Source organism: Bactrocera oleae, chromosome 2 (genome assembly GCF_042242935.1).
Source record: "Bactrocera oleae isolate idBacOlea1 chromosome 2, idBacOlea1, whole genome shotgun sequence".
Lineage (NCBI taxonomy): Eukaryota > Metazoa > Arthropoda > Insecta > Diptera > Tephritidae > Bactrocera > Bactrocera oleae.
This window is the reverse complement of record NC_091536.1, coordinates 71,797,171-71,823,269: the sequence shown is the minus strand read 5'-3', so window position 1 is coordinate 71,823,269 and position 26,099 is coordinate 71,797,171. Positions and strand designations below refer to the sequence as shown.

General features: G+C 34.2%; 7 protein-coding genes across 12 annotated transcripts; 3 read left to right on the top strand and 4 right to left on the bottom strand.

Moving 5' to 3' along the window:
• The first annotated feature begins 445 nt into the window (after positions 1-445).
• Positions 446-1,025, top strand: mRpS21 (mitochondrial ribosomal protein S21). Its single transcript, XM_014235148.3, has 2 exons — positions 446-784; positions 845-1,025. Exons 1-2 carry the CDS (start codon positions 638-640, stop codon positions 959-961), a joined length of 264 nt encoding a protein of 87 aa, XP_014090623.1. The 5' UTR covers positions 446-637; the 3' UTR covers positions 962-1,025.
• Positions 1,026-1,112: 87 nt separating this feature from the next.
• Positions 1,113-7,512, top strand: LOC106617761 (uncharacterized). 3 transcript variants are annotated; one of them, XM_070105617.1, is made up of 11 exons: positions 1,113-1,255; positions 2,468-2,588; positions 3,331-3,389; positions 3,541-3,975; positions 4,121-4,432; positions 5,604-5,732; positions 5,795-5,914; positions 5,980-6,169; positions 6,231-6,370; positions 6,446-6,575; positions 6,649-7,512. In XM_070105617.1, the coding sequence occupies exons 2-11, from the start codon at positions 2,495-2,497 to the stop codon at positions 6,765-6,767; spliced, it is 1,728 nt and encodes a 575-aa protein (XP_069961718.1). In that variant the 5' UTR covers positions 1,113-1,255; positions 2,468-2,494; the 3' UTR covers positions 6,768-7,512. The 3 variants fall into 3 exon arrangements, with proteins under 3 accessions (XP_069961718.1, XP_014090622.3, XP_069961719.1); XM_014235147.3 differs by having other exon boundaries at positions 1,115-1,255; positions 6,273-6,370; XM_070105618.1 differs by lacking the exon at positions 1,113-1,255 and adding an exon at positions 2,256-2,403.
• A 370-nt stretch (positions 7,513-7,882) lies between these two features.
• On the top strand, positions 7,883-9,320 carry LOC138855621 (protein AAR2 homolog). Its single transcript, XM_070105619.1, has one exon. It carries the CDS (start codon positions 8,090-8,092, stop codon positions 9,215-9,217), a length of 1,128 nt encoding a protein of 375 aa, XP_069961720.1. The 5' UTR covers positions 7,883-8,089; the 3' UTR covers positions 9,218-9,320.
• On the bottom strand, positions 9,317-10,135 carry LOC106617752 (uncharacterized). Its single transcript, XM_014235138.3, has 2 exons — positions 9,630-10,135; positions 9,317-9,572 (listed from the first exon to the last, which is right to left on the bottom strand). Exons 1-2 carry the CDS (start codon positions 9,722-9,724, stop codon positions 9,326-9,328), a joined length of 342 nt encoding a protein of 113 aa, XP_014090613.2. The 5' UTR covers positions 9,725-10,135; the 3' UTR covers positions 9,317-9,325.
• Positions 10,136-12,068: 1,933 nt separating this feature from the next.
• Positions 12,069-12,829, bottom strand: CheA87a (Chemosensory protein A 87a). The gene is made up of 2 exons (XM_014235149.3): positions 12,550-12,829; positions 12,069-12,476 (listed from the first exon to the last, which is right to left on the bottom strand). The coding sequence occupies exons 1-2, from the start codon at positions 12,769-12,771 to the stop codon at positions 12,153-12,155; spliced, it is 546 nt and encodes a 181-aa protein (XP_014090624.2). The 5' UTR covers positions 12,772-12,829; the 3' UTR covers positions 12,069-12,152.
• A 1,078-nt stretch (positions 12,830-13,907) lies between these two features.
• Afti (aftiphilin) lies at positions 13,908-25,847 on the bottom strand. Of its 4 annotated transcripts, XM_036368106.2 has the most exons (8): positions 25,592-25,847; positions 25,092-25,338; positions 24,792-25,011; positions 24,411-24,668; positions 23,722-24,284; positions 23,065-23,655; positions 22,738-22,993; positions 13,908-18,019 (listed from the first exon to the last, which is right to left on the bottom strand). In XM_036368106.2, exons 3-8 carry the CDS (start codon positions 24,964-24,966, stop codon positions 15,927-15,929), a joined length of 3,936 nt encoding a protein of 1,311 aa, XP_036223999.2. In that variant the 5' UTR covers positions 24,967-25,011; positions 25,092-25,338; positions 25,592-25,847; the 3' UTR covers positions 13,908-15,926. The 4 variants fall into 4 exon arrangements, with proteins under 4 accessions (XP_036223999.2, XP_014090633.2, XP_014090634.2 ...); XM_014235158.3 differs by having other exon boundaries at positions 23,722-24,668; XM_014235159.3 differs by having other exon boundaries at positions 23,722-24,668; positions 25,630-25,847.
• On the bottom strand, positions 19,970-21,226 carry LOC138855752 (uncharacterized). Its single transcript, XM_070105616.1, has one exon. The coding sequence runs from the start codon at positions 21,035-21,037 to the stop codon at positions 20,180-20,182; it is 858 nt and encodes a 285-aa protein (XP_069961717.1). The 5' UTR covers positions 21,038-21,226; the 3' UTR covers positions 19,970-20,179.
• Positions 25,848-26,099: the final 252 nt, after the last annotated feature.

The following is a 26,099-nucleotide window of genomic DNA, read 5'->3' as shown; positions in this document are numbered from 1 at the left end:
TGACCTGCATATCTTCATAGTACAAGAAAATATTTTCCGCATATGAATGAATACATATGTTTCCCTTTTCCTTAGATGAAAATAAGACATTTCTAGTGGAAATGATTATTTTGCTTTTAGATTCTCTTTCTTGTCTCAATTAGTTTAGTAAACTACAAATATTCCCACAAGACCTCACAAATGAATCAAACGAAATTATAAATTTGCCCAGGCATGTTTTCGATTATTTTAATTATTGCGTCCTTACATCACTGAAATCGATATTTTTTTAGCCAGATTGGTTCAGGTGCTCCACATTTATATTGTCGGTAAAGAAGTTCAGTAATAAATTAATATTTTTAATAATGAAAATTTTATTCATTACTTTTGTTAATATTCTGTTATATTTTTTTAAACAAATGGGAATGGAAAAGGTTGGTGATAAATTTAAACTGATAGTAAATGCAAGTACAAACCAAAAAACCTTATTGGGGGTAGTTTTTGTTTATTGAAGCATTTCTGCTATTGCGACCTCTAGATGTCAAGTTTATTCCTAATAAGGGATGATTAATCAGCTGTTTATATATTAGTTGCAGCATATTTTCTGTGGGTGTTACAAAATAAATTATTATTGTCCAAAAACTAAAAAAAAAATAAAATGAAACACGCACAATTTATTGCTCGTACCGTAATGGTTCAAAGGAATAATGTTGAAGAAGCTTGCCGCCTATTAAATCGTATTTTAGGTAAAGAAGAAATATTTGATCAGTACCGGCGAACACGCTTCTATGAAAAACCATATCAGGTTAGTACCACACAAATGAGAACTTAATTGAAAATAAATAAATTTATTTTACGTGTCCAGGTTCGTCGTCGCGTTAACTTCGAGAAGTGCAAAGCAATCTACAATGAAGATATGAATCGAAAAATACAATTTGTGCTGCGCAAAAATCGCACTGAGCCATTCCCAGGATGCAGTTAATATGCCATTAGTAATAAATAGTGAAAACAAAAATAAATTTAATGTGTTGTTAACAAACCAAAAATACTTTTCAATTGCAATAATAACCAATTTATGTGTTAGAAGTTATATTTACATATGTACATATATAAGTTGGCAATGGTTCAATTAAAGCTTGAAAGCTTTCTGTGGTCTTTGAAAGCTTCGTGGACAGTGGTTGACATTTCAAACTGTTTTGGTAAGGATTATTGCAAGTTGCAACTAAAGATTTTCTTACTTTCGAGAAGAGCGGACGTGTTTACGTAAATTTTAGTGGTATGTACAAGGAAAAGTGATGTAAATTAAATCACAAAGTTCCGTATGAAAGAAGTACAATTTGAAATATTTTACAAAAATAACAATATTGTATACAGTTATACAGTTAATACACAAAAATAGTAATAAAACAAATAATGTGTTGCGAAACTGCGAAATAAACGCAAACTTTTAAGTCGCTAGGAATAAAAAAATAGTAAAGAATATTTTAGGAGAAGCAATAAAACAATATTTATATATAAAGCGTTTTGAATTCCCCCGAAAATTTACAACATCCTGTTATCTGCGTCGTTACTGTGTTCGACGTGAATCCATCGTTGTATTGCATTGACTTCTAAAACGGAAGTGGGGCTGAAACTGCATACATTTATGCACTAAGCTATGTAAAGGGTTATTTATGCATGCATGGTTTAGTTTCAAGGGCGAACAGTCGGAAATAATATTATCGTAATAATAAATAGGTGATAGGTCATTGTGTATAATGTAGATAGTAATAAAATTTAAAATACACACTTATACATATATATAAACGAGTACTATGCAAAATTTGCGCAAAGTACATAAAGGGTAATAAGGAGAATAATAATAAATTATTCGCCTGCCACCTTCGATCAATTTCATCCATTCCTTCAATTGCGCAATGAACTACTTTGTTATAAAGCTGGCCTATGTACATAACTACTAATTTATACATACGTAAGTTTGTATATGTGACTGTCATTCCCTCCAATATGTCACGTTGTTGGCACTGTTTTTCTTAACTTTACAATTTGCATAGTTACTGTTGTGGAATATCGATTTGTTGGTGTTTTCATGCTATTTTTAGACACTCGAACGTATAATACACGGTGGGTACGAGTGCTCGTGCACCCGAACTTTTCGCACACATATACATATACACATACATATGTATGTGTGCATCCTTAAATGCTTGCAATTTGAATGGATTAATATATTACCAGCAATCGATGACGGTCGTTACTTCCTTTCAACGCTGCTTGTTGGCAGGATTAACCGTTTTATAAGCAAGCAATACATTTTTGCTATAAATTTTCATTAGAAAGGAAATAGGAGGAGGATTGAGAATTTGCAAACTGAATAAATTTGTTGTATATACATAAGTACCATATGTATAACCTATAGCAATAGTATGTACAATATATTTGTTCTTAATAGCAAATATTAATAATTTATTATCGATATTTGATTTAGTTCAAGCGAAGCACATAAAAGAGGAAAATGCTTTCGCATCAGTTGCACGCAGTGATTTGGTTACTCAATGGAGTCATTGCACTGTATGCATATCCAACTATAAATCTACCATTTTTATTTGGTAAGTACTTAATACATTAATTAATTAATACACTATTTGAAGATATTTGTGAAAATAAAGAGGATACTAAAACAAGAAAAAGCGTTAACTTCGATTGCAACGAAGCTATAATACTCTTCCCAAGCACAAAAATTCCATACAAGAACTTGATTTTGATCGGTCAGTTTGTATGGCATCTATATGCTGTAGCGATCTGATCTAAACAATTTCTTTGGATATTGTAACTTTGCCTGGGACAATAATCCGATCCAAATATCGTGAGATATCTCGTAAAATAAAAAAAAGTCTATACAAGGATATTATTTTGATTATTCAGTTTGTATGGCAGCTATATGCTATAGTGGTCCGATATCAGTAGTTCTGACAAATAAGCTCCTTAGAGACAAATAGACGTGTGCAAAATTTCAGATCGATATCTCATAAACTGAGGAACTAGTTCGCGTATCTAAAGACAGACGGACGGACGGATACACAGACAGACAGACATAGCTAAAGCGACTCAGCTGACCAGTTTTATATATATATTATATATATTATAGGGTGTCTCCGACATTTAATTCTGAGTGTTACAAAGGTCGTGGCATTTGTAGATGGTTTGAAGACGAATACACAAATATACATAAATATGTTTTCCTATTTTTGTAGGCAATAGCAAGAAATTGAAATTTTAAAATGAGAGTTGTGCTAAATGTACTAATATTTAGTTTAATTATTAGTTACATACATTCATATATTTTTACAGGTTCTTCCGCATATGGCGAAAACGCTTACAGATTCAAAAAGAGTGGCTTGGAAATACAAGTAAGCTTTATTTACCGATGACACATATATGCATATATAAATACACCCATAAATATATACATACATATGTACATATTACCAAATATGTAAAAACTATCTTGTCGTTGGATCTAAATTGATTTAGCTAACATCCTGCACCTCTCTTTCTTAGTCTGATGCCGATGTGGTGGAACTAGAGCATTTGAAGGACCATTATGGTAGTGAAAATATAGAAACTACTGTACAATTGCCGTCAAATATTGAGCAAACTTTTGTACCCGCTGTTGGCGCCGGCAAACCAGTTAGTGCTGAGCCACTAAGTGAATCGCAAGAATTGGAACGTCAATTAGAGCAAATGCCTGTTATTACTACAAAACTTGAGAAGAGCGCAACAACAGAGTTATCAGTCGCGCCAGTGGAGTCCGAAACGCGTGACGAGCAGCAGTTACCAGTTCAAGGTAGTGGCGTCCATCGGCCACCTACCCTCCAACATGACAACGGTGGTAAAACACCAGCGGAGGGTGGTGTGGCTAACCAACAGCAAACTGCTGAAATAGGTGCGGTTATACCAAATGGTGGCGGTCCACCTGCACCATCTGCCATCAAGGTAATGACTTTTGTAAAGATTTATGTAATTGTGTAAAGTTTTTAAAGTAATATCCCCCTTCAAATGTCGTAAATTTGCGCCAATATATGTATGTATGTATACATGTGTACCTATCGATGTAAATACATATGTATGTTCGCTACAGCCTTTCTATGGTGCCGCACGCTTGGCATTCGGTCAAAATCCGGAAGTACTTCCAACCACCTCCACAACCGCTACGTCTACATCCACTAGCACTACAACGTCAACAACAACTACCACCACCACTCAAGCAACCGTCCAAGCCACCAGCGCAGGCAAAGACACAAATGCGCCTGAATCAGATACACTTCCACTTGACGTCGAGAGTGTCGCCGCGAATGGGCAAGAAAGCGGACAAACGAATCCAACCGAGAAATTTACCGAGCAAATTAAACCAACAGCCCAACGGCGCTCGGTGCCTTTAAAGCCACAACAGGTTCTTATGATGAAACGTTGTTCACTTCATACATTAACACATACAGACTTACATAATTGTGTCACATACAATGCTAACGGATATAAACACAGCCCTGCAAGGAAATCGCTTGAATCGGTTGCCTTTTAAGTGTTATGAGAATTAGTAAAGAATTTCATTCAGAAAGACACCAATTATTAACTACAAATTTTATGTGTAATATGTGTATGCTTTTGCTTGCAGGGTTATAAATCAAATTCATGCACATCAATTGCTTGGCCAAGACTCGATAAAGTTTCACTGCCCAAACACATATATACTTATGTGCATTCTACATATAAACATAAACATATGTACATATCTGAACATGCATATACCTATATACATATGTGCAGATATATTTTTGGTTAAGTATAAATAATTTAAAAGCAATGCATTCAAATTATCCTTGGAATAGTTGGCAAGTTAGGAAGTAAATTTGAAATTCATCTTCCGAACAGGGTATATTAAGTTTGCCACGAAGTTTGTAACGCTCAGAAGGAAACGCAGGAGACCCTGCAAACAAATATATAAATAATCAGTGTGACGAGCTGAGTCTCTTTATGCCGTCATGTCGGTCTGTCTATATATACGCGAACTAGTACCTCAGTTTTTGAAATATCGATCTGAAGTCCTTTTCTCCCCAAGAAGCTACGCATATGTAGGAACCGCCGATATGGGACTACTATAGCAAATAGTTGCCATACAAACTGACCGATTAAAATCAAGTTCTTATATGAAAAACCTTTACACGAGATATCTTCACGGAATTTGGCATGGATTATTTTACAAAGTAACAGTACAATCTCCAAACAAACTGTTTAAATTGGACCACTATAGTATATAGCTTGTTGTATTGTATTGCAAACTGATCGATCAAAATCAAGATTAAGGTGCTTTATACCCTTTTATGCTAAAAGAATTTACCTGAACCTATAATACCCGTCATAGCTTCGATGCAGCCGAAGTTAACGTTTTTTTACTCATATGAAAACACATTTAGTACCTAAGAGACGCATTTCATAATTAGAAACTATTTACATACATATGGTACACATATTTATATCTCATAAAAAGCAACTTGTTCATTTTTACACTAAATTACTACAGTTAATTCTAAATTTTTTTTTTTTGAATATTATACTTTAAATAGACCGTCGAAACTCTTCTTAAACGTCATAATGGTCACTTATCAGCATTTGACATGGCACAGTACGTGTTTTGGACTGGCGATGAGGCAGGTGTGGCGCGCGCCGTTGAAGAACTAATCGATCGGGGAATGGTATGTATCGATGTCAATGTTAATAACTTTAAATTGTTGTAAATGGTGTTTGCATGTTGTAGATGTCACGTGAAAATGCTCTAGAATTTCTACGAGAGGTACGTATTGGCATTGAGTACCTGCAGCAGTCATATACAAATCGCATCTTCCCAGAAGCTGGTCTGAATATAAACATTGATAAGGTAACAAAAACATGAATTCTAAAAAACATAACATATCCTTTTATTATATGTATGTGTGATTTTAGAAAATGTTTGAGATGCCACAGACAAAACTGGTGGCACCGCCAACTGTCGCAGCAACAAATGAAAAATCTTTGCTTCCTTATTTACAACTTGAACGACTACTCCACACAAGCAATCAAAATCCAGTAAAGCCAGTTGAAAGTGCACCAGTATGGCATAAATTGCCAGTGCTAAACAGTGATGGTAATCAAGGTGAATGAGACAAATTTTCAATACTGAAATATGCTATAAAAATAAATATTTAATTTAAAAGTGAATTTCAATTCAATCAATTTAACTATTTGTTCCACTGAAGATCTCAACGATTATGATGAGAATGGTGAAAGAGCTAAGATATCGCAATTCTTGTACAATGAATATACTTTAGAAGACATTTTGTATAAATTGGCAAAGGTATGGTTATACACTGTCTATATGTATGTATATAAGTATGTATGTAAGATACATTGGTATACTTCGATTTTGCAGATTATGTTCTCACAGTCGTTGGCACACGGCTCCGACGAGGCACAGCACGAATTGCAGAAATTAACCGATTTTTTGGAACGTGAGGGCAATCTTGGTGTCATACCAATTGATCTGCAGAAGAAAGTTTTACGTATGTTTAGTATTCTTTTCAATTTTTATTGTTGAAACGCTTTTTTATTGTCAAGCTCTTTCATTTCTTGCAGACATCTTATTCCGCGCTCTTTCCGATACTCTGGCTGAACGTCCCGAACTATTGTCGGTTGCCAATGTAAATCTCGCCAACACCTACAATCGTCTTCCTCTACGTACTTTAGAGCCATGAAATGGTCACAGTAACAAGTGATTCCACAATAAGTAAAGTTCTATGTAAAAAACCTATTTATTTATATTTTTGTTTCAACATAATGAGGTATGCTAAAAATGGCCTCTGTATTATCGTATAAATACTCACTAACAAATTGTGGCCCGAGTAAAGCACGATTTGCTCATAAATCGTCCATTAATATCAGCGGCAAAATAATATTTTTTTTTTGTGAAGCTCCAAAGATTATATAATTTTTTTTTTGCTAGCAACAGTAATGTCTTAAATAATGAGTATTTTGAACACTGCATAGCAGCGTAAGCGAATTTATCTATTTACTAGAGCTGAAAAAAAATCGTATAAAAAAATAACAGTAAAAACCGTTAGTGGACTGTTAAATGTAAAAGGTCAAGTTTATTAGAGAATCGTATTTGATTTTTATTGTAATCCTAGAAAGCGATATTATATATACACACATACATACAACTACAAGTAAAGCACATATTTTGATTTAAAATCAATTTATGATAACTTTGACAAATGCGAGATATTATAACAAAAATCAGCAGCTCCGCATTATGTTTATAACGGTAATAATGGCTAAATGTTTAACATTTTATGATAGGCTTTAACCTTAAAAGGATGTATTCCGAGTAGGCGCGCATAACTGTATTTGTATTTTAATTGTATTTATAAAAGTACACGTGCATATACATACATATATCCAATAAAACTTGTATATGTTTACATATATCGGTAATGCTAATTAGTGTATGTGTTTAAATAGCTAAGCTGAGCTGAGTTATATACATTAGTTAGACGGTTAAGTACAATATTTTTCCAAGTATTGTTTTGTTTTATAAAATTTTATGGGCAAATATATCTATATATCTATAAATGTAATAAAAAATAATTTCCATTTGGTTTGGGGCTTAATGGCAAATGTTTTAAAATGGATTAGTTCGCTGAACACAAGTTTTGCTCAAATTTCGAGACATAAAATCAACGGTAATAATATATAAATGCTAATAAATTAAATTATAATTTATAACCAGTACATATATACATATGTACCTGCATACACGATTTTTTCTTTAAATATATTCGGTTTTTTTTAGATCTTAATTAAGAGTAGTCCTAGTTATAAAACCCATATCAGGTACTGGTTTAAAATAAATGAATTGTGAATTTCAAAAAGTACGGCATCACTATGTACCATCGTGTGGGTGCTATTTTTCATTTGTATACATCAAACAGCTGATTGCATTAAAAATCAAAATTTGTTTTCTCAACATAAGAAAAACATAATTTTTGGGTGAGCAAATATTCAAATAAATAAAGCCATGAATGTTGACGTATCCGCAATGGAAATGGATCCTGAAATGGCCAAAAAGTTATTCGCTTCCGGTGCAGTGTTGGTTATCACAGGAGCGCCAGTCGGCACAGAATTCGGCATTGATCTATGCAACTACACAATCGGTGAAAAATTTCGTGGCGTAAAAATGATACCGCCCGGTCCTCATTACATCTGGTGTGCATCCTGCGGTCCATATGGCGATGTTGCTCCACGTGTGGGTTTTGTACATTACTTCAAAAGCGAAGAGGTGGTTGTGCGTGAGTGGAGCCAACGCGATGAAGAAATGCAAGAGAGTCAGGCTGACGACAAAGAATTAGAAAAGAAACGTATCCGCGATAATCTCAAGGAATTTGATAGCTTTCTAGCACCTTACGATTATCGATTTTATAATAAATGGAAACTCCTAACGGACAAAGTGACCGAGAGCACAGTAGAACGTTGCAGACCGACCTTGGGGCCAATACGTACTAATGTAGAATTGCAATCTTGTTCTGATGAGGATCGACCAAGAGGCACGTTACACACAAATAATTTACAGCAACAAAGCACTAAAACAATTGTAAATGAAAGTGACTTGCTACCCAACCTGAAACCGGTAGAAGGTACTGCGCCACGTTTTACCGAACTACCAACGCGTGTTCCACAGAATGCGTCGCCTGCTGAAGTGTCCCGTCACAGCATTGATTGTGTGTGTGCAATTGAGACACTTGTTGGTAAATTTCACAGTTCGGAAGCCTTGATCGAGGAGGAACAATTAGCTTTTGTTTTTTATCTGGTTGGTTGTTCGGTGGAATCTCTGTCATATTGGCGTAATATACTACATTTGTTGGGACACTCTGAGCAAGCGGTGCAAAATTTTAAAATACTTTATATGAAATACGCTGAAGCATTAATGCAACAGCTACCACACCTGCCCGAAGAACTTATGGAACCAGGTGAATACAACTCAGTGTATAAAGATGTGCGATCGCTGTTAGTTAACTTAAATATGGGTGGTCTGGGCGTAAGTGCCGATAAACTTAGTAGAAAGTTACAAAAAACTTTACAATGGCATTTTGAGGGTTTGCTGGATGAAGATCCTGAGGATATGCCGGTTATAGTAGAGTTGACATAGATTTATAGCTGTACTATAAAAGATTTAAATATATTTGCAAAGGTACATAGCACATAAATAAAGTAATATAAAATGGTAATAAAGAGTTTACGCTAATATGAAACACATTTATTTTTGTTTTTTGGGCTCGCTTTGCACATTCGCCGCAACATCTGCACCAATGGCCTTAGTCTCATCACTTTTTTCAATTGTTATCGGCAGTTTTTCCTCTATAGTGGTTTCTATCTGTGCTTTCAGCACATCCGTAAGACTTTTATCATCATCAAGTTCCAAAGAGTACTGCGAGGCCAACTCTTCTAAACGTTTTTGATTCTTCTGTAAGTAGCCTGGTAACCAAAATATGGTTTGTACCATTCTGAAATTACATAGTGAATTTTGCGTTTTCATTTTATTTATACTAATCGAAACTTACTTGATTAAAATATAACCGGAGAAGGCCAATAACAAACAGGTAAAGGAGGTTTTTATCATATTCCAGTAATCTACAACAACTTGTTGATGCTTCATATTAATTTTTGATTTTTTAACTTTCACTTTTTTAAAAGTAATTTATTTAATATTTTATATTTTGTATTTTTTCAGTTCTATTAGCTTCCCCTAACGGTTTCGCATTTGATTGTAAAATATTATTTAAGTTTCGCGTAATAGATAACAAAGATGAGGAGTCATTTGTTATGGCTCATTGGTAACCGTGGGTTACGCAAATTAATACGTGTCCATAATATTCCAGCAGTGACACAGGGCACATGAGCCTAGTTTATCGCCAATCAATAGTTTACACCTGCTGTGGTTATATCTAAATACATGTGTACATATGTATTTTTATGCATGCACAAATGTATCATTACTATTAAATTGTCATATATTCATAAACTTTAATTTATTACACTTCTTCTCAAAGGAAATGTTGTAATTATATGGAGAACGTTCTAGGAATCGTCGAAACTTTTCGATTGTTGTACGATCATTGATTTTTCGGATTTAATCCAAACGAATACTGTTATTTCATTTGAAGAGATTAGAGCCAGCATTGTTATTGTAATTAATATTAGTTTAGGTCCGTTCCATTTATATAAACCCCACAGACGTGGAACGTTTACTCGAATCTTCCTTGATAAAACGTTCGTATTCATCTTTTCCTGGATACTGAGAAAGAAATACTTAATCTCCTCGTCTTATATTCGACTGATCAAGTACTATTTGAACCAAAATACTTAGTCAACAAAAATTGAGAACTTTTTCGGTTCTGCTGCACCAAGATATTGCACCTCTTCTAGTACCGGTTTCGTCCAATTAGCTTTAGCTTTCAATGATTTCAAAGTCAAAAAGGATGCAGTTATCTACTGTTCATAATTGGACTCTTGTTGGCAGCAAAACTTATAGCCATGGCTCAAATTAAATTGAACAACTGCTATATTTTTATTGCCCGAACAGCGTATATTAAGTTTGCCACGAAGTTTTCAACATCTAGAAAGAAACGTCGGAGACCGTACCTAGTAGCCTGACGAGCTGAGTCGATCTAGCTATGTCTATGCGAACTATTCCCTCGATACAAACAGCGATCAAAATCTACTTTTTTATAGAAAAGTTTTTTATTTGACAATATATTTTTACGAAAGTTGGGCTATATCATTTTTCAAGGCAACGGTATAATCACCGAACAAATTGTTCATTTCGAACCACTATAGCATTTAGCTGCCTTACAAACTGACCAATTAAAATCAAGTTCTATTATAACAACTTTTTTATTTGTGAAGCTCTTCGGTATAGCTGCGGTACAACCGAAGTTAGTCTTATATTATTATTATGACTCTAGATGATCATATCGCTAAATAATTTACAAACCCGTGATACTAGGAGGCCACTTTTTGTCGGCAGTGCTGTTGTTTTCAGAAGTATTTTTGCTTTGATTTATCACGCCGCCAAGCGTTATACCCTCAAGAGAGTGATAAAAATTGCCGATATCTTAATTTTTGAAAGATTATTATGTAATTGATTTGATTCACAATTCATCATTTTATCTCGGATGTCTTTCGTAGAATCTCATCGAATATTGTTGCTGTAGTTATTGTATATATAGAAATATATAATAGTTCCCCAAATAATTTAAGGAATGCTGCCGAGTCCTTGTTCTTCTTCTTTGTCAGATAAAATCAGATCAGTATATAGAAGTACTGACTAATAATTATTACTGGCAACTATTCCATACAAGGTTTTTGTCACGAACCTAACGGCAAGCCAAAAATAATTAAAATATTTTTTAAAGATATAATATATAGACAAGTAATGATTGGAAGAGTTATTGACCTCGTTATTTACTGGAAATTTATTTAAAAAAAAAAGATAAAACGTTGAATTTGGGTGTACCGAATCTATATTACCCATCACAAATACAAAAAATTACATTTCATTGATTTTGATCGATCAATTTGTATGGCAGCTATATGCTATAGTGTCCGATATCTGCGATTCCAGTCTTTTGACAGCTTCTTGGCAATATGGTAAAAGCACGTGTGAAAAATTTCAAATATACATATATCTAAAAAACTGAGAAACTATTTCGTGTACATAAAGACAGACTGACATGGCTAAATCGACTCAGCTCGTCATGCTTATCATTTATATACATATGTAGGTACCATATATATTTATGCTGTTTCCGATGTTTCCTTCCGAGTTTTAGAAACTTCACGGAAAACTTAATATACTCTGCTCAGTGTATAAAAAACGTTCTAAAGTAGAGTGTGAAACCTATAGGACCGTACTACTGAATAGCGCTAATCATTGGTTAGCTCAGAAGTAGCTTCGACGTTTTATTATTTATCTTGGTCTGAAAGAAATTTTATACACGTTTTGCAATCACATTATTGATTTAATTATTAAATTATGTTATTCAAGAAATAATTTGTTTTAAAGAAATTGCACGCGAACTCTACTACTCTTCCTCTGCGTGCCCTTCGATGATGTATTTGATTTTCTCTTCATCTTCGTGCAACAAGCTCACTTCCAATTGGTAGTAACCGGGCTGTAGAAATTCGTTGAACTTGTTCGAAACCAAAGGATAGTCCTTAAGGATGTAAGTGTTGTTTACAACCGGGCAAATAAATGGCGACGGTGCATTCGAGTATTTAACTAATGACTCGTAAATATATAATCGGTAGTAGAATTTCATGAAATCACAAACTCTCATGGCAGGCATTGGCATAACCCAATTGTAGTCCTTATTGGCATCTTCGGCTATCTTTAGGAATAATTTTACCTATAAAAGCGAAATTCAGATGAAATTGAGATTTAAAAGTTTAATTTTGAAATCAGTATTTTTGTTATGTAACCTTCCATTCATTATCCAAGTCCACTAGCTGTTCTGCTTCGCCACTGATCTTCACGCCGTCCTCACTTTCAATCACTTCCACCTTAATTTTGCCCACTTCTTCATCCTCCTTTACAGGTATTATCTCGTCCAAGATTAATTTGAAATTGGGCTCATCCTCTGCCCTGGTTATTATTCCATATTCAAACACGATTATATAAAGGCACAACAAATAGAACTGCATTTTAATATCGCAACGTTTGCTGTGAGTTTGAAGCGTCGCTCGCTGAAACGCCACTTTTAATTAAATGATTGGAATGATATATAGCACGCAATTGCAACCATTAAAGGGTGTTTACAGTTAAGTGATAAACTTTTACATGAAACGGAAATGTTTTTAACACCGTATTTGCTTTTATTAACTGATATATACTGATAACTACTATTTAAATTAAGTAATACTGGTGGAGGAGGATCTGCATACAATTAAGTATAGTTACCTAAAAAGGTACTAAAGAACTATTTTGAGTACATATGCATAAAATTCGTTTCATGGAAATGTCGGTTGTTGGTTGCTGTTGTGACCGAAAAAATTCCCCGGTTCCAAGAAATAAGCAGCTTCTTGCGCAGAAAAGAATGTGTCCAGATCGATATCTCAAAATCTGAGGTTCGCGTATATGCAAAGAGACAGACGAATATGGTTGAATCGACTTCGCTCATCATTCTTATTTTGTTTTTGTTTACGTATACTTTATAGGATTTCCGACCTTTCTTGCTGGGTGTTGCTAACCTCGTGACAAACTCAATATACCCTACATGGTGTATGAGTAATTTTTTAACAATTCTTTTTCACTCAAAATTAGTTTAAAATGTTTTAGAAATTGCCTATGACCAGGGTTCCGAATTTTATAGTTAAAAAATTTTGTATTAAAAGTTTATAAAGTGTAAATCGTTTAAATATATAAGTTTGCCGACCTAGAGTATTGTACATGATGGTTCTGTTCGAGCTCTAATTCAAAATGCTAAAATGCGAAGTACGCAAGAGCGAAAAAATGAAAATTCAAAAACCATTTTTTTTTAGTTTTTAATTATAAACTTGGTATTCGGAATTAAAATTTTTTTCAATCCGGTTTGCGGATTTAACCTTTTTTTTAGTTTTCAATCTGGTACTTGGGATTAAAAATTTGAAAATTATTCTTAAGTAAGATTTTCGGGATTTGAAAAATCGCGGCAACTATATTTACACATGCCTATACATCATACTCCTCATTTTATACTAACTTTCGCATATTTTTCGAAAAATACTTTGTATGACGCTGATTATCATCTATTGTTTAGAAAACAATTGCAATGCAAATAAAACAGTCTGCTCGAATAATATATTTTTTCAAAACGCTTAAGCTTATTTATTTACTCAATTATTGTTTATGTATTAAAATCAAAAGCTTTTTTGCCATATAATGAAATCAACCAAAAATAAATATGTATTATTTTTATTAAGTATCAATAATGAATGCTTAATGCTCCCATTGGAGTTTAAGTACAATTACATACATACACACATAATACTTGTATGTATACGTCTCCATATCCTTGATGATATATTACATATACATACATATATAGTTTAGCTGCTTCTTGATTTCCGATACAGAGTGTTGACAGACCTATTAGAGGGTGCTTATCATTTTGAATGTCTTTTTGCTATTTTGTTTTTTTATTTACTTTTTTGTTTTTATTATTTTGCTTTTGTTATGGAATACTGGTCTTTTATTTTGCATAGGCTACAATATTTAGGTACTATATTTAAGTAGAGCCCTCTAAATTGCCCTGCAACAAATGTGTCTATATTAACTGTATTTAATACATAATTTCCAATAGTTTCATTCAATTTATTATTTCTGTTTTCTTTTTTTTACACATACTACAAGCAAAAAATTTACACGACAACGACAATGCAAACAATTATTTAATCCCCTAAATTTTTAACCATACAATGAACAGATGTCTTCAGTTGCAAAACATTATACACGATAAATAAGTAGACAGTTCGCTAACAAAAATCTATAAATATACTTGTTGTGTTAATCAATGATCATGCCATTTTTTATATACCTACATATCTAAATGTTACCTAATCCACCACTGTTAATGCTGACTTTTTGTGTTGTTTTTGTAAAATTTATGTAGCTGAACAAAGTAGTTTTATACTTGTATATGTTGTATGCACTTATATAGTGATAGCATACATAATAGTGGGACATATTATATGACACACTATACCGTTATTTTACTGCAAATTCTTCAATTACGTCACGCTCTGCTCGCATAAAATCGATATCGTAAACTAATCACTGGTTCGGGTTAATGGTTGTTTAGACTTAGTAATTGCTGCAATTAACTAAATATAACGGAATATCTCTTGTGATTTTATATCATTTGAGTACTGTCAAGAGAATTGATTAGGTCAATAATTGTAAAAATATCACTTTATTCGTAATTTCTCAACTTCATTTGGTAGTCACGCCACAGTTATACGAACAAGATAACGGTTAAAGTTTTGGAAAGTAGTATAATTTTGAAATACGTTCAGAGGGTTGAGAGGCCTTTACATTTTCAGACAAAATATTTATGTATTTATATATAGATAACGGTTTTTAAAAATAATACAATGTTCAGAGCGTTCGGGTTTATAAAACACTTTGCAATATCTGTTTTTTTTTAACAACATAAAAATATTTGAAATTTATAGAAAATCAGAGAAACGCAAAAATACCGCTATATTTGAAAATTTTGGTTGAATCGAGTTATTACATCACGAAGCATATAGAAAAAAATCGGAAGTCAAACTTGTGACACAGCGAAGGTCAAAAGCGTTAAAGGAAGAATATTTTATTTACACTACTTTTTTGTTTAAACTTCATTCAAACAAATATTTAACACTTTCTACGCTGCAAAGTATATAAAAAGCGCAGCACATGGAATTTGTTTAGCAAGAAATTATGGAACGAGCTGAGAGGAGAGGCAAACTATACATATGCATTAGCATTCATGTAACTCAGTGGCCTAATATTCATAAGCTAAGCAACGATCTACAAGTAATAACAGAAAAATTCCTTTCGCTTCAGCCGATTGGTGCAGTTTTCGAAAGGATTTTATACACTTGCGACACAATTTCGTTATTTTGCCAATTACACACCTTCACATTACTCCACTCTAACCTATAAATAGCTCAGTTATGTGATGACAACGCATTGCAGGTGACTCTTATGTGAGAATATCGTGAATGGTTGAGGTGGCAGCAGCTGTAACGGGACTAGCGTTTGGTAAGTGCGTTCGATAGGAATGTGCCAGCGTTGTGCGACCGCGATTGTGCGTCTGCTCGCAATTTAATAAACGTCATTTTTTGTTATTAAAACTTGTCTTCGGCAGCACATTGACGAAAGCGGTATGCACTGGCAAAGCGGGCGCCACAAAACCCAAATCGGGTATTAGTGAAATGCTCGGCGCCACACGAGCACTGCCCACCTGTAGTGGTGAGTATGTATTGGAATGTTGCATATGGTTTATATTGGCATAGTTGCTGTTAATCACAGCGTTTTGTGGACGGTTTGTTATAGGTGCTGTGGAGAAATCCTGCATTATATGTATTTGGTGCTGTAGCTGCAACTGTTGCTGCTGCGGCGTTAAGGGTGATGTGCGTGTCTGCATGACCGCTTGTTGGTGGTACAGACCGAGCGGATTATTGTAGAAGTTGGCGTTTTGCCAGGCGGCGCTGTTGAATTGAGGCGCATTTGTGGCGGGCATATAAGATGCCATATGTTGTTGTTGTGTAGGAGCTGATGCAGGTGTTGGTGTGCTCGACACAAAATCGGACCAGTCATCATCGTTGCTGTTGCTGTTGCTATTGCTGTTGTAGGCATTACTTCGGGCGCTAATGTGCGCGCTGTTTGCGGACGCATGCGCAGTTGACTTCTGTTGTGGCGTTGGCGTGGGTTGGGCGTTGATGCTTTGTTGTTGATGACGTGGCGAGCGTATTGTGTTATTGCTGTTGTTGGCACTATTGATATGCATATCGGTTATGCGCTTTGGCGTTATGACCAGTTGATTGTTGTTGTTGCTTTTGTTATTGATGTTAATATTAGTGTTGTTATTGTTGTTGTTGAGGCGACTTGCATTACTTGGCAATTGCGGCGTCACCGGCACCGACACAAACTCCGACCAGTAGTCATCGTTGAGTGTGGAGTCCTGCTCCTTCATCGCTATTGAAGCGCTTATAGAGATCGAATTATTCTTCGTATGCTTTTCCGCATATGTATGTAGTGGCGATGTTTTTTGTAAAGAGTTCACATCTTTGGCAGCAGCCGGTATTTTCGGCTGTGAGAAGAGCTCTTCAATACGCGCCAATTCAGCGGGATTGATATTGGCGGTTGAGTCACCCCATTCAATGGTTGGTGTGGTCTTTGATGTCGGCGTATTGCTTGTGCTGATGGGTATAGCTTGTGGCAACAGTATGGCTGGACTGAGTATCATATTGTCTACAATCGACGGCGAGCTCATACGACTTGGCGTATTGCTAGCTTCCTTTGCTTTGGCAACGGCTGTTGGCAGAACGGGTGTAAGGGTATTGAGTGTCGTTTTAGCATTTAGTTCCGCGGGGAACATGGACGTTATTGTACTGGCGGGTAAATTGGTGGCAAAATTTGCATCTGCTGCAGGCACAGTTGCCTGTGGGGGCGGTGGTACTGATTGAAACTCCGTAAACTCGGTAAACTCATCGGTATCGAATTCGGTTGTTTGTTGTTGTACTGGTGCTTGCAGCGCTGGCAATACCGTTGCACTCGGCTCACCTTCTAATGTTGGCGGGGCGCCTATGGGTAACTCACTAGTGTATTCAGCAACCACCTCTAAACTAAAGCCGGGATTGTACTCAACATCGCGATACTCTTTCTTCACCACTTTCTCATCGATGATGATACCTGCCGCAGCAATTTCATAGTCAAAATCAATTGGCTCACTACCTCCTACAGCTGCTTTTCCCGCTTTTACAGTAGTCGCCAAGTCGGTCTTTGATGGTGTATAAATGTGTGTCTCCTTCAAAGGTCCCGCATAGGTGGATGTCACCACCGTTTCATCGTCATCATCAACGACGATATTTGCGCCCAAACGTAATGTTGTCATAGTTTTACTATTGTCATAGGGTTTACTGTTACTGATGCTACTGGCAGATGTGCTACTACTGATGCTGTTAATGCCTGATTCGGGTGCTGTGAACTGATATGCGGCATTATCCAGTGCTAATGGTGACGGACAAGCGTCCCTGGTTGGCGATGCCGTCAGTTCGTTATCGTTTTTGCTTAAGGTTTCTGAAATGTTGACGTTTGAAAAGGTTGTATGCGATTGATGCTCGTCATCGGGTGTATCAAGCCGTGCAATAGACGGCGGCGGCTGAACCGCTTCAGTCTCTCGCGTGTTTGTCTCGCCCTTGGACCCTGTAATGAAGCAATACGTTTTAGTTTGTTTGTTTACAGATACATATGTTTAAATTTCATTTAATTAGAAGTAAGCTTAAAAATTCAAAATTATTGAGAGGTTCAAACTCGAAAATTATAACTTTAAAGTAAACGAAATAAAGTAGATACAAAAACCAATAGAAATTTCACTAATTGTAAATAAAATTGGTGACAGTGGTCATAATTATCGCACTTGGTGGGTCTGCCGATACATTTTTTGACCCTGTCACTGGAATTTTTTTTTTAATAACTTAAAAGGCCCAATGAAAGCATCCTTTTTAATACCTTTGATGTTCTATTGGAATCCATAACTTGTCCCTCTAACACATTTACAATATGAATTTCAAAAACAATTAAATTTGAATTTATATATGCTAATAGTGTTACGTTGACTTCACTGTCTTCTAAGTGATTTGTTGATAATATTCAAAAAAGTAGTAAACACAAAATAACCTAAACTACATCTTGTTTTACTTAAGGGGTTATATCCACTTGTGAATTTGAAAAAATAGATTTTTTTTGCAAATATATCAAATGTATATATAATATATCTTAGATTACATATATTTTAAAATATTCTCCCAAAATTGAATATTGGTCTAGCAAAACTAAAATAATAATAAAATAGTTTCGAAAATATGAGCGTATTTGTAAAAAAAATTTTTAACTTAGCGTAATCGGCTTCTAATACTTAAAACGCGTTCTTCTCAAAATGCTGTTTTCAAAGTCGTTGAGGAAAATTTCTCGGAAACGGGTGGACCGACCGACTTCAAATTTTCACATGACTTTCTTAGATATACTTGTCAGATAATTATTAATTCCGATTTTTAAGCCACATTGAAGTTTACATTTTTTCAAAGAAACGGCAATTTTTTTTTTTAAAGCCGTCATCTTATCAAAAGTCTAACTAGTCTTCGATCATTACCGGCATTCATCAATTGTAATAATTAATTTTTTTCTGTTTTTTCGATTTGAGATTATTTGAAGCAGAAGAATTTTCGTCAGCGCCAGACAGCTTTTTTCAGATGTAGATGGAGATCGGCTGCAAAATCAACTTAACAAAAAAATTTTCAAAATGAATCAACGATTATTAAAACACATTAAATTCTCTATATGTACTTAATTTTTAATTATTTATTAAATAAAATGACTCTCCAAGAAAGAAATTACGAAAAAACGCGTTTTTTTTTGCTTGCAAGTGGATTAAACCACTTAAAAGGCTGCAGTCAAACAGATTGCTTTTAGAATAAATAACGACAACTTACATTTTTCATCAAGTTTCTAGTTTATGTTATGTCAAAAGTTAGGTTTACAGATAATATTGAAAAAAAACCCATAATTTTTATTGGTTATGTACTCATCAATCTACCACCAAAGAGCATCAAATTTAATTTTATATTATTTATTATTCAACTAAGGAATACTAATATTAAAAAATTATAAAAAATGTGCTTTGGAAGAACTTAAAGTTTAGATGTTTAATCAAAATAAATGGTGCTCATAATTGAAGACGTATAGTTAGGATAGAGTGGGGCATATGACGCACATTTTCTCTTATGAATTTGAAAACACTTGAATTCTGCTGTTCATGCAATTTTGGGATAGTCGGTGGCTTAAGTGTATAAATAAATTATTGCTTTCTTTTCTGTAAACTAACAACGATGTGATAACTTAAGGTAAATATTAAAGATTTCGTGTTTGTGTGATAAGAATGTTAAGATTCAATATTAAACAATAAGATCCGATAAATGGTAGGTAAGCTACCAGTAAAAAAGCATTAAAGCGAATTTCGCGAAAAATTATATTCAAATGATAGCAAAAAAAAAAAAGCTGAGAAAAACTAGTTTTACTTATATGTGAAGATTATATTTTTGGGTACAATAATTTTGCGCAAATTTTTGGTATTATAAAAAATATATATGTGTGTTTTTGCACATAGAAAAAAGCTATTGATAAACAGTTAATTAACGCTGATGATAAAATAATGCATTTTTAATGAAGTTTGTAGAAATTTTTCTTTCGCAGTAAACACACTAATTGATTTTGAATTAATTTCAATATTTAGGTTAGAAATTATTTCGTCAAAGAAAAGGTGCGGCACATCCTCCTACCATAACCTACTGTGTGAAAAATACCTTATTATATGCCACAACAACTAATAGTTAACTTACTACTACAGTCCAGTAAACGATTTGAGTTCGAGTGGAAGTTGACATATTCCAGTGGTTTATTTAGGATATTAAAATTATTACAAATATAGTCGCATTTCAACATTGAAGCGTTCGATGATTCAGGAGTTTTGAGATTTGACATTGCACAACGTATTGTTGCATTTGTATTTAAAGACAGTTTGTTGTTGTTGTCGTTGTTGTACGTAATTTTGTTGTTAATGGTAGTTGTATGATTTTGATTAATAGCCAAAAAGTGATTAGTAAATTTGTTTAAATACAAAAACGATTCAACGGTGTTGTTGATATTTCCAACGGGATCGTGAGCGACAAGCGTTTGCGGTGAATTGTTTGTGTTTAGAGGAGGCAAAGCATTGCGACCAGCGATTGCATGTGTCAGTGCATTCGTTTGAAGATTTTGTAAGGTGCAGAGATTTGCGTAAGTGTTGGTAGCGTATTGTTTAGCATTTGGGTAGAAAATGTGCGTTGAATTGGCGGATATACTTGTAGTTGCATTATCATTGTTTAGTAATGATGGTGATGGTGATTGCGATTGTGATGATGATAATGATGTATGTGCAGATAATAAGGAGGATGATTGAGCGGTGGCAACCAATGTGGGCGTTGTTATTATTGTTGTTGTGTTAGTAGTTAGTGACGTTAAATTAAGCCGTTGCATTTGTTTAATTAAATTATTATTAGCGGTTGTATTGTTGTTAGTGGTAGTAGCAGTAGTTGTTGTTGCAATTTGTTCCAACGTTGCACATGCAGAGAAGGAGAAGGAGGAGGAATCAACAGTTAAGTTATCAAGCTTAGTAGCCATCACCATAACTTGGTCTAGATCCAATAGTAAAGTGTGAACATGTGATGCTAGTCATTTTTTTTTGTAATTCATCAGCATTGATTTCATTGTTATTGGTAGTTGGTTGGTGTTATTGTTAGTAGAGACAGATACACAAGTGTTTTTGTTAATTAATTAACAAAATGAAAAATGTTTGGTAAACAAATTAAATAAACACTACATTTTATTAGGTAGTAATAATTATTGTAGTAAATAGAGAAAAAAAAATTTTTTTTGAAAGCGAAAAGAAAAAGAGCAAATTAAAAAAAGCAATTGTACTTTTTAGAAATTTCTATGTTCGAGCATCTATACATATGTACATATGTACGTATTAATGTAATATATGAACATTTTTAATTTGAGTATTTAATATTATTTAAATAGGAGAAGTTATCCTGGAGGATATAATATATAATGAAATAAATATTAAAATAAGCAAACCCGTTAAGTACGGTTACACAGAAGCTATAACACCCTTCACAAATAAAAAAGTTTCTTTACAAGAACTTGATTTTGATGGTTCAGTTTGTATGACAGCTATATATATTATAGTGAACCGAGCTGAACGCTTTCTTCGGATATTGCATTACTATCTTAGATAATAATCCTTGTGAAATTTCGTGAAAATATCTTGTCAAATAAAAAAGTTTTCCATGCAAGCACTTAAGTCCGATCGCTCAGTTTGTATGGCAGCTATGTGCTATAGTGGCTCAATATCGGCGGTTGCGACAAATGGGCAACGTCTTAGGAAGAAAAGAACGTATGCAAAATATCACATCAATATCTCAAAAACTAGGGACAGACAGACGGTGGACATACACTGATAATTTATATACATACATACTTAATAGGATCTCCGACATTTTCTGCTGGGTGTTACAAACTTCGTGGCAAACTTAATATACCCTGTTTATGGTACAAATATTATACTAAATTTTGTATTTTTATTTTTGTACTAAATTCAGAATTTAAATATGTTATCACTCGATAATAACGGTAAGCCAATAATACTTGTTGATAATAATACTGATTTCTTGGGTTTTGGCACATAGATTAATTAATTCTTTTGTTGTAAACTGCAACAATTTAACTCTAAAATTACTTGAAAATTTGCTAAAAAAGTATTACGTCAAATAAATTTGTACATATTACGAAATTTTAATTGAAAACTAACACAAACACAAGTTGAATGAAGTATTTTTCTAGCTTAATGGCATTGGAAAATTATTTAACGTTGCAAACTTACACACATTTCGCACGCGTTAATACATTTGTGCTCTTATTTTCTCACGCTTTTTGCTATTAGCACAGTTGTATAGTTAAAAACGAAGCAATTTCCATGCAGTTTGCAAATATATAAGTAAAAGTCATAAGTAAAGCAATTGTAAAGCATTTATACGACTTGAGAGTAGAAGAACACACGTTGCTTGGCGATACGGCATGAATTGTAGAAAATCAATTTACAAATAAAATAGAAGAAGTTTGCTCAAAACATATACATATACAAATGTTGCATTGAAACAAAATGAAATTTGTTATATAAAAAGGAGTATGGAAAAAATAGACACAAAGCGCATATCTGTCGAATGGCTTGCAGAGAAAGCGTTTTAGTTTGGTAATAGCTTTAGACTTTAAAATGTGTGTTTTATGGTTAAGTATATAGAATAGTTTACACAAAATTTGCTTACCGTCAAGTGGATTCACTAATCCGGCGCCTTGCCAATCGAATTCAACATCAGGTACATCCGTTTTCTTCGCATAGCTGCTCATGTCCGTTTCGACAGCGCTGCCACTCGTATTTATACTATATTGCATGGAATCGGCATCGGCATATGTTGTGTTTGGCACAGCGTTGGTTGTTTGTGGTTTCATGGGCTTTAGAGGATTAAAACTGAGATTGGCAGCAAAGCGTGGCATAGATGGATTCCAATTATCACCGAAGAGCTAGCAAAATTATAAAATTAAAAAGGGTTTAATTCAAAAATTTTAATTTCTGCACAAAAATTTAACCTTACAATGTTTCTCGAATCAATGCCGATCGCACGTATAAGGGCGTGTCGCATTTCGGATTGTGGCCATTGAAATTCTAAGGCTTTGGCAGCTTCTATTGCTTCAAAAGAAAGTGTATCGGTAATTTTGTTGGTGACTTTTGCTGTTTGTTCCAACTCATTATCATCAGCTGTACTTGTCATTTCGGTTGGAAACATCATTTTTAGCACTGTCCCCAAACGTTCACCTATATTGCCATTAGCAGTAATTGTTGTTGGCGTTTGTTTTTGTACAACTGGTGTGGCAGAGGTGAATTGACTTGCAGGCGTTTCAAAAGAAGCCTCTTCGAAATCGCCAAAGTCATCATCGTCGTCATTGTTGAACGAGTTTGCTTCAGACTCGACTACTTTTCCCAAAGGTTCAAAACTAACAATTTTTAATGGTTCCGTTTGCGGATTGGTATTATTGTTTTCTGCTGTTATGCTTAATGAATTCGGTGCTGATATGATTGGTAGAACAGCCGGTGTCGGTGTCGATGCTGGAGCTGAAGAAAAGTTTTGAAAATCATCAAAATCATCCTCATTATCCTCGGCTGCGATAGCAGTATCCGTGGGTGGCTTCACGAAAGAAAAAATATTATAATGTATGTATGATTATTTTATGAACTAATTGCATATATCTACCTCGACTATATCCCGCACATTTTCGTTGCTATCAACTACTATTGTTGTAATCAAATCCGACGTAACTAAACCGTTATTATCTGGGGGTTTTATAAAATTGGTTGCCGTTTCGAAATCGGCAAAGTCACCAAAATCATCTTCCTGCTCTTCTGGACTATTTAAATTTGCACTTTCAGTTTGCGGTAAATCATTCGAGATATTATTATTGCGATTTAAAGAGTTATTCTTATTTATATCATCAGCAAGCGATGAAAATGTATCTTCTTTTGTTGAAGGCGGTGTTTTAAGAACGTGAATTGCAAAAAAATCTTCCGAATCATTATCAACATTGCTCTCCAGAGTTGCTGTTGGGGATATGGGGGATTTTTTGGGGGAACGGTAACACTCATCATCGCTACTATCATCAGCTAAATCTTCTAGTACCACCAGGCCAGTTAATGGGGGAGGGTTTTTTGGATTTATTGTCGTGAAATTCGTTTTTACTTCAATTTCCAGCTCATTTGTTGCTGTATTACAATCTTCAATTTGACTATCTTGTTTAGTTGTAATTTCAGCAAAGTTCGCTGTAATGGTTGGAGATTGATTTTGGGTAGTACATGTAATTGTAGTTACTTTCGCTTCGTTAGCATCAAAATCTAACTGTTTATTATCAGTCATATTATGATGCGTCGAAGGTATATCTGAATTACTAATATGTTTTAGTTCTCCTATAGCGTCTGTCGTTTGAGTGCTATTTGCTGAAAATGTCTGTGTTACGTTATAATTAAACGCTTCGTTTAGCTGAGTCTGTGTTGTTTTGACATCTTCATTTGCTATAGAATTGTTTAATTCGGAAGAAGATAATGATATAGCGCCACAATCTTCCAAAGCGGGTGGGATATCCGTAAATCCACTGGTCGTCGATGAACTTAGCTCAAACTGTAACGGTGTGCGAGGTAACGACGATACTGTAGAAACAAAGAAAAAAAAAGAAGTCAATATTTATAAAAAAATACTATTACTTATTATTATTATTAAATGTCAAAATTTCATATGAAAATAAATTCTCCATTTTAAAATAATTTTCTTACCTTCGGCATTAGTTGTATCTTCATTTATGTCTGTACCCAACGCAAAATCACCATAATCATCTTCATCTTCGAGAGTTAACGTGGGCGGCAAACCGGAATCGTCATCCTCTTCACCAAAATCTATTGGCGGCGGAGTGTTGCAAAGTAGCGGCGGTATTGCGGGAATCCCTGCCATGCTTTATCAATTTTCTTACTTTTATTGTATTAAAAGTTAATGTGTCTAGAATAATTAGCAAGTGTTTTTGAAATTAGTATTAAATTGCCAACAATCGTTTTATACTTGCATACAATGAGACTCACTTCAAAATACTTGAGCTGCACCTCAGTTTATTATCGTGAATGCGTCATCAAAACCGAATTCATATCACGCTCACCTTATCGAGTTTTGGCCACGTTAGGAAAGGGGAACGGACAATTTATTATATATACACAGTGATTTTTAGCAACAAGACCGAATCAAATGATTTTTCAAGTAATCAACGAGTTCAATGCCTTATATTTTGTGGTTATTCCACTTAATTTATCGCATGAAATATTGAAGCACCAACTATGAAATAAAACATATAAATATAAAAGTATGTTTTAAGTATTCTGCTATTTGTTAAGAGATCTAAATATGTATGTATGTCGGTTGTGCAAAGATGTCAAATGAAAATATACAGATGATCGACATAAAATTTTAATAAACACTTCCGATTTATTTACAAGAATTGTACCTATGCCCAAGTTTCTGTTTATAAGTTTTTAAAACCATACAAAATATCTGTATGTATATATGTATGTATATTTTGTATTTTCACCTTCACAAATCGCACCAGCTGGAAAGTTTTTTGTGTACCTATTTGACAATACTAGAAAGATTCGCAAAGCCTTTCAGTTGAATTACCTCCACGGTAGCGCTACATATACTATTTAATTACTACACTTCTTTCCGTTTATTAATCACAGCTTAAAGTACTTCATTTCTTTTTATTTAAATATTTTTCGTAATATTATATTTCCTCATGACGTTTTTCATCTCGAACAATTTTCCAAATGTGCAAAGAAGTTGACATACCAACACTTGAATCAGAGAACGTATATCATAATATCATAATATACGTTCTCTGCTTGAATGAAATGCTCAGTGTTGCCATATTATTCTTTAGTTAAAATTTTAGGATGTATGAATATTGTAACGGATTTCTCGATTAATCGTCTACCCATAACTCACTATTGAGTTCGATCATTGGAGTGTTAAATTAAAGTCCCAATTAAATGGCTATACACTTATCTTTATTTCTAGTTCAAACAACTTAACACTTATTA

What these genes read in the sequence shown, in the direction of transcription:
- LOC138855621 (XM_070105619.1), top strand. Translation starts at nt 8,090, where the DNA reads ATGAATGTTGACGTATCCGCAATGGAAATGGATCCTGAAATGGCCAAA.
- Afti (XM_014235158.3), bottom strand. Translation starts at nt 24,966, where the DNA reads ATGGCAGGGATTCCCGCAATACCGCCGCTACTTTGCAACACTCCGCCG. An exon ending in AGATACAACTAATGCCGAAG is followed by an intron (nt 24,669 to 24,791) that starts GTAAGAAAATTA and finishes TTGTTTCTACAG; the next exon opens with TATCGTCGTTACCTCGCACA. An exon ending in GCATTGATTCGAGAAACATT is followed by an intron (nt 22,994 to 23,064) that starts GTAAGGTTAAAT and finishes TAATTTTGCTAG; the next exon opens with CTCTTCGGTGATAATTGGAA.
- CheA87a (XM_014235149.3), bottom strand. Translation starts at nt 12,771, where the DNA reads ATGCAGTTCTATTTGTTGTGCCTTTATATAATCGTGTTTGAATATGGA. An exon ending in ACTTGGATAATGAATGGAAG is followed by an intron (nt 12,477 to 12,549) that starts GTTACATAACAA and finishes TCGCTTTTATAG; the next exon opens with GTAAAATTATTCCTAAAGAT.
- LOC106617752 (XM_014235138.3), bottom strand. Translation starts at nt 9,724, where the DNA reads ATGAAGCATCAACAAGTTGTTGTAGATTACTGGAATATGATAAAAACC. An exon ending in TCCGGTTATATTTTAATCAA is followed by an intron (nt 9,573 to 9,629) that starts GTAAGTTTCGAT and finishes ATGTAATTTCAG; the next exon opens with AATGGTACAAACCATATTTT.
- LOC106617761 (XM_070105617.1), top strand. Translation starts at nt 2,495, where the DNA reads ATGCTTTCGCATCAGTTGCACGCAGTGATTTGGTTACTCAATGGAGTC. An exon ending in TGCCTTTAAAGCCACAACAG is followed by an intron (nt 4,433 to 5,603) that starts GTTCTTATGATG and finishes TACTTTAAATAG; the next exon opens with ACCGTCGAAACTCTTCTTAA. An exon ending in AAACAGTGATGGTAATCAAG is followed by an intron (nt 6,170 to 6,230) that starts GTGAATGAGACA and finishes TTAATTTAAAAG; the next exon opens with TGAATTTCAATTCAATCAAT.
- mRpS21 (XM_014235148.3), top strand. Translation starts at nt 638, where the DNA reads ATGAAACACGCACAATTTATTGCTCGTACCGTAATGGTTCAAAGGAAT. An exon ending in TCTATGAAAAACCATATCAG is followed by an intron (nt 785 to 844) that starts GTTAGTACCACA and finishes TTACGTGTCCAG; the next exon opens with GTTCGTCGTCGCGTTAACTT.
- LOC138855752 (XM_070105616.1), bottom strand. Translation starts at nt 21,037, where the DNA reads ATGGTGATGGCTACTAAGCTTGATAACTTAACTGTTGATTCCTCCTCC.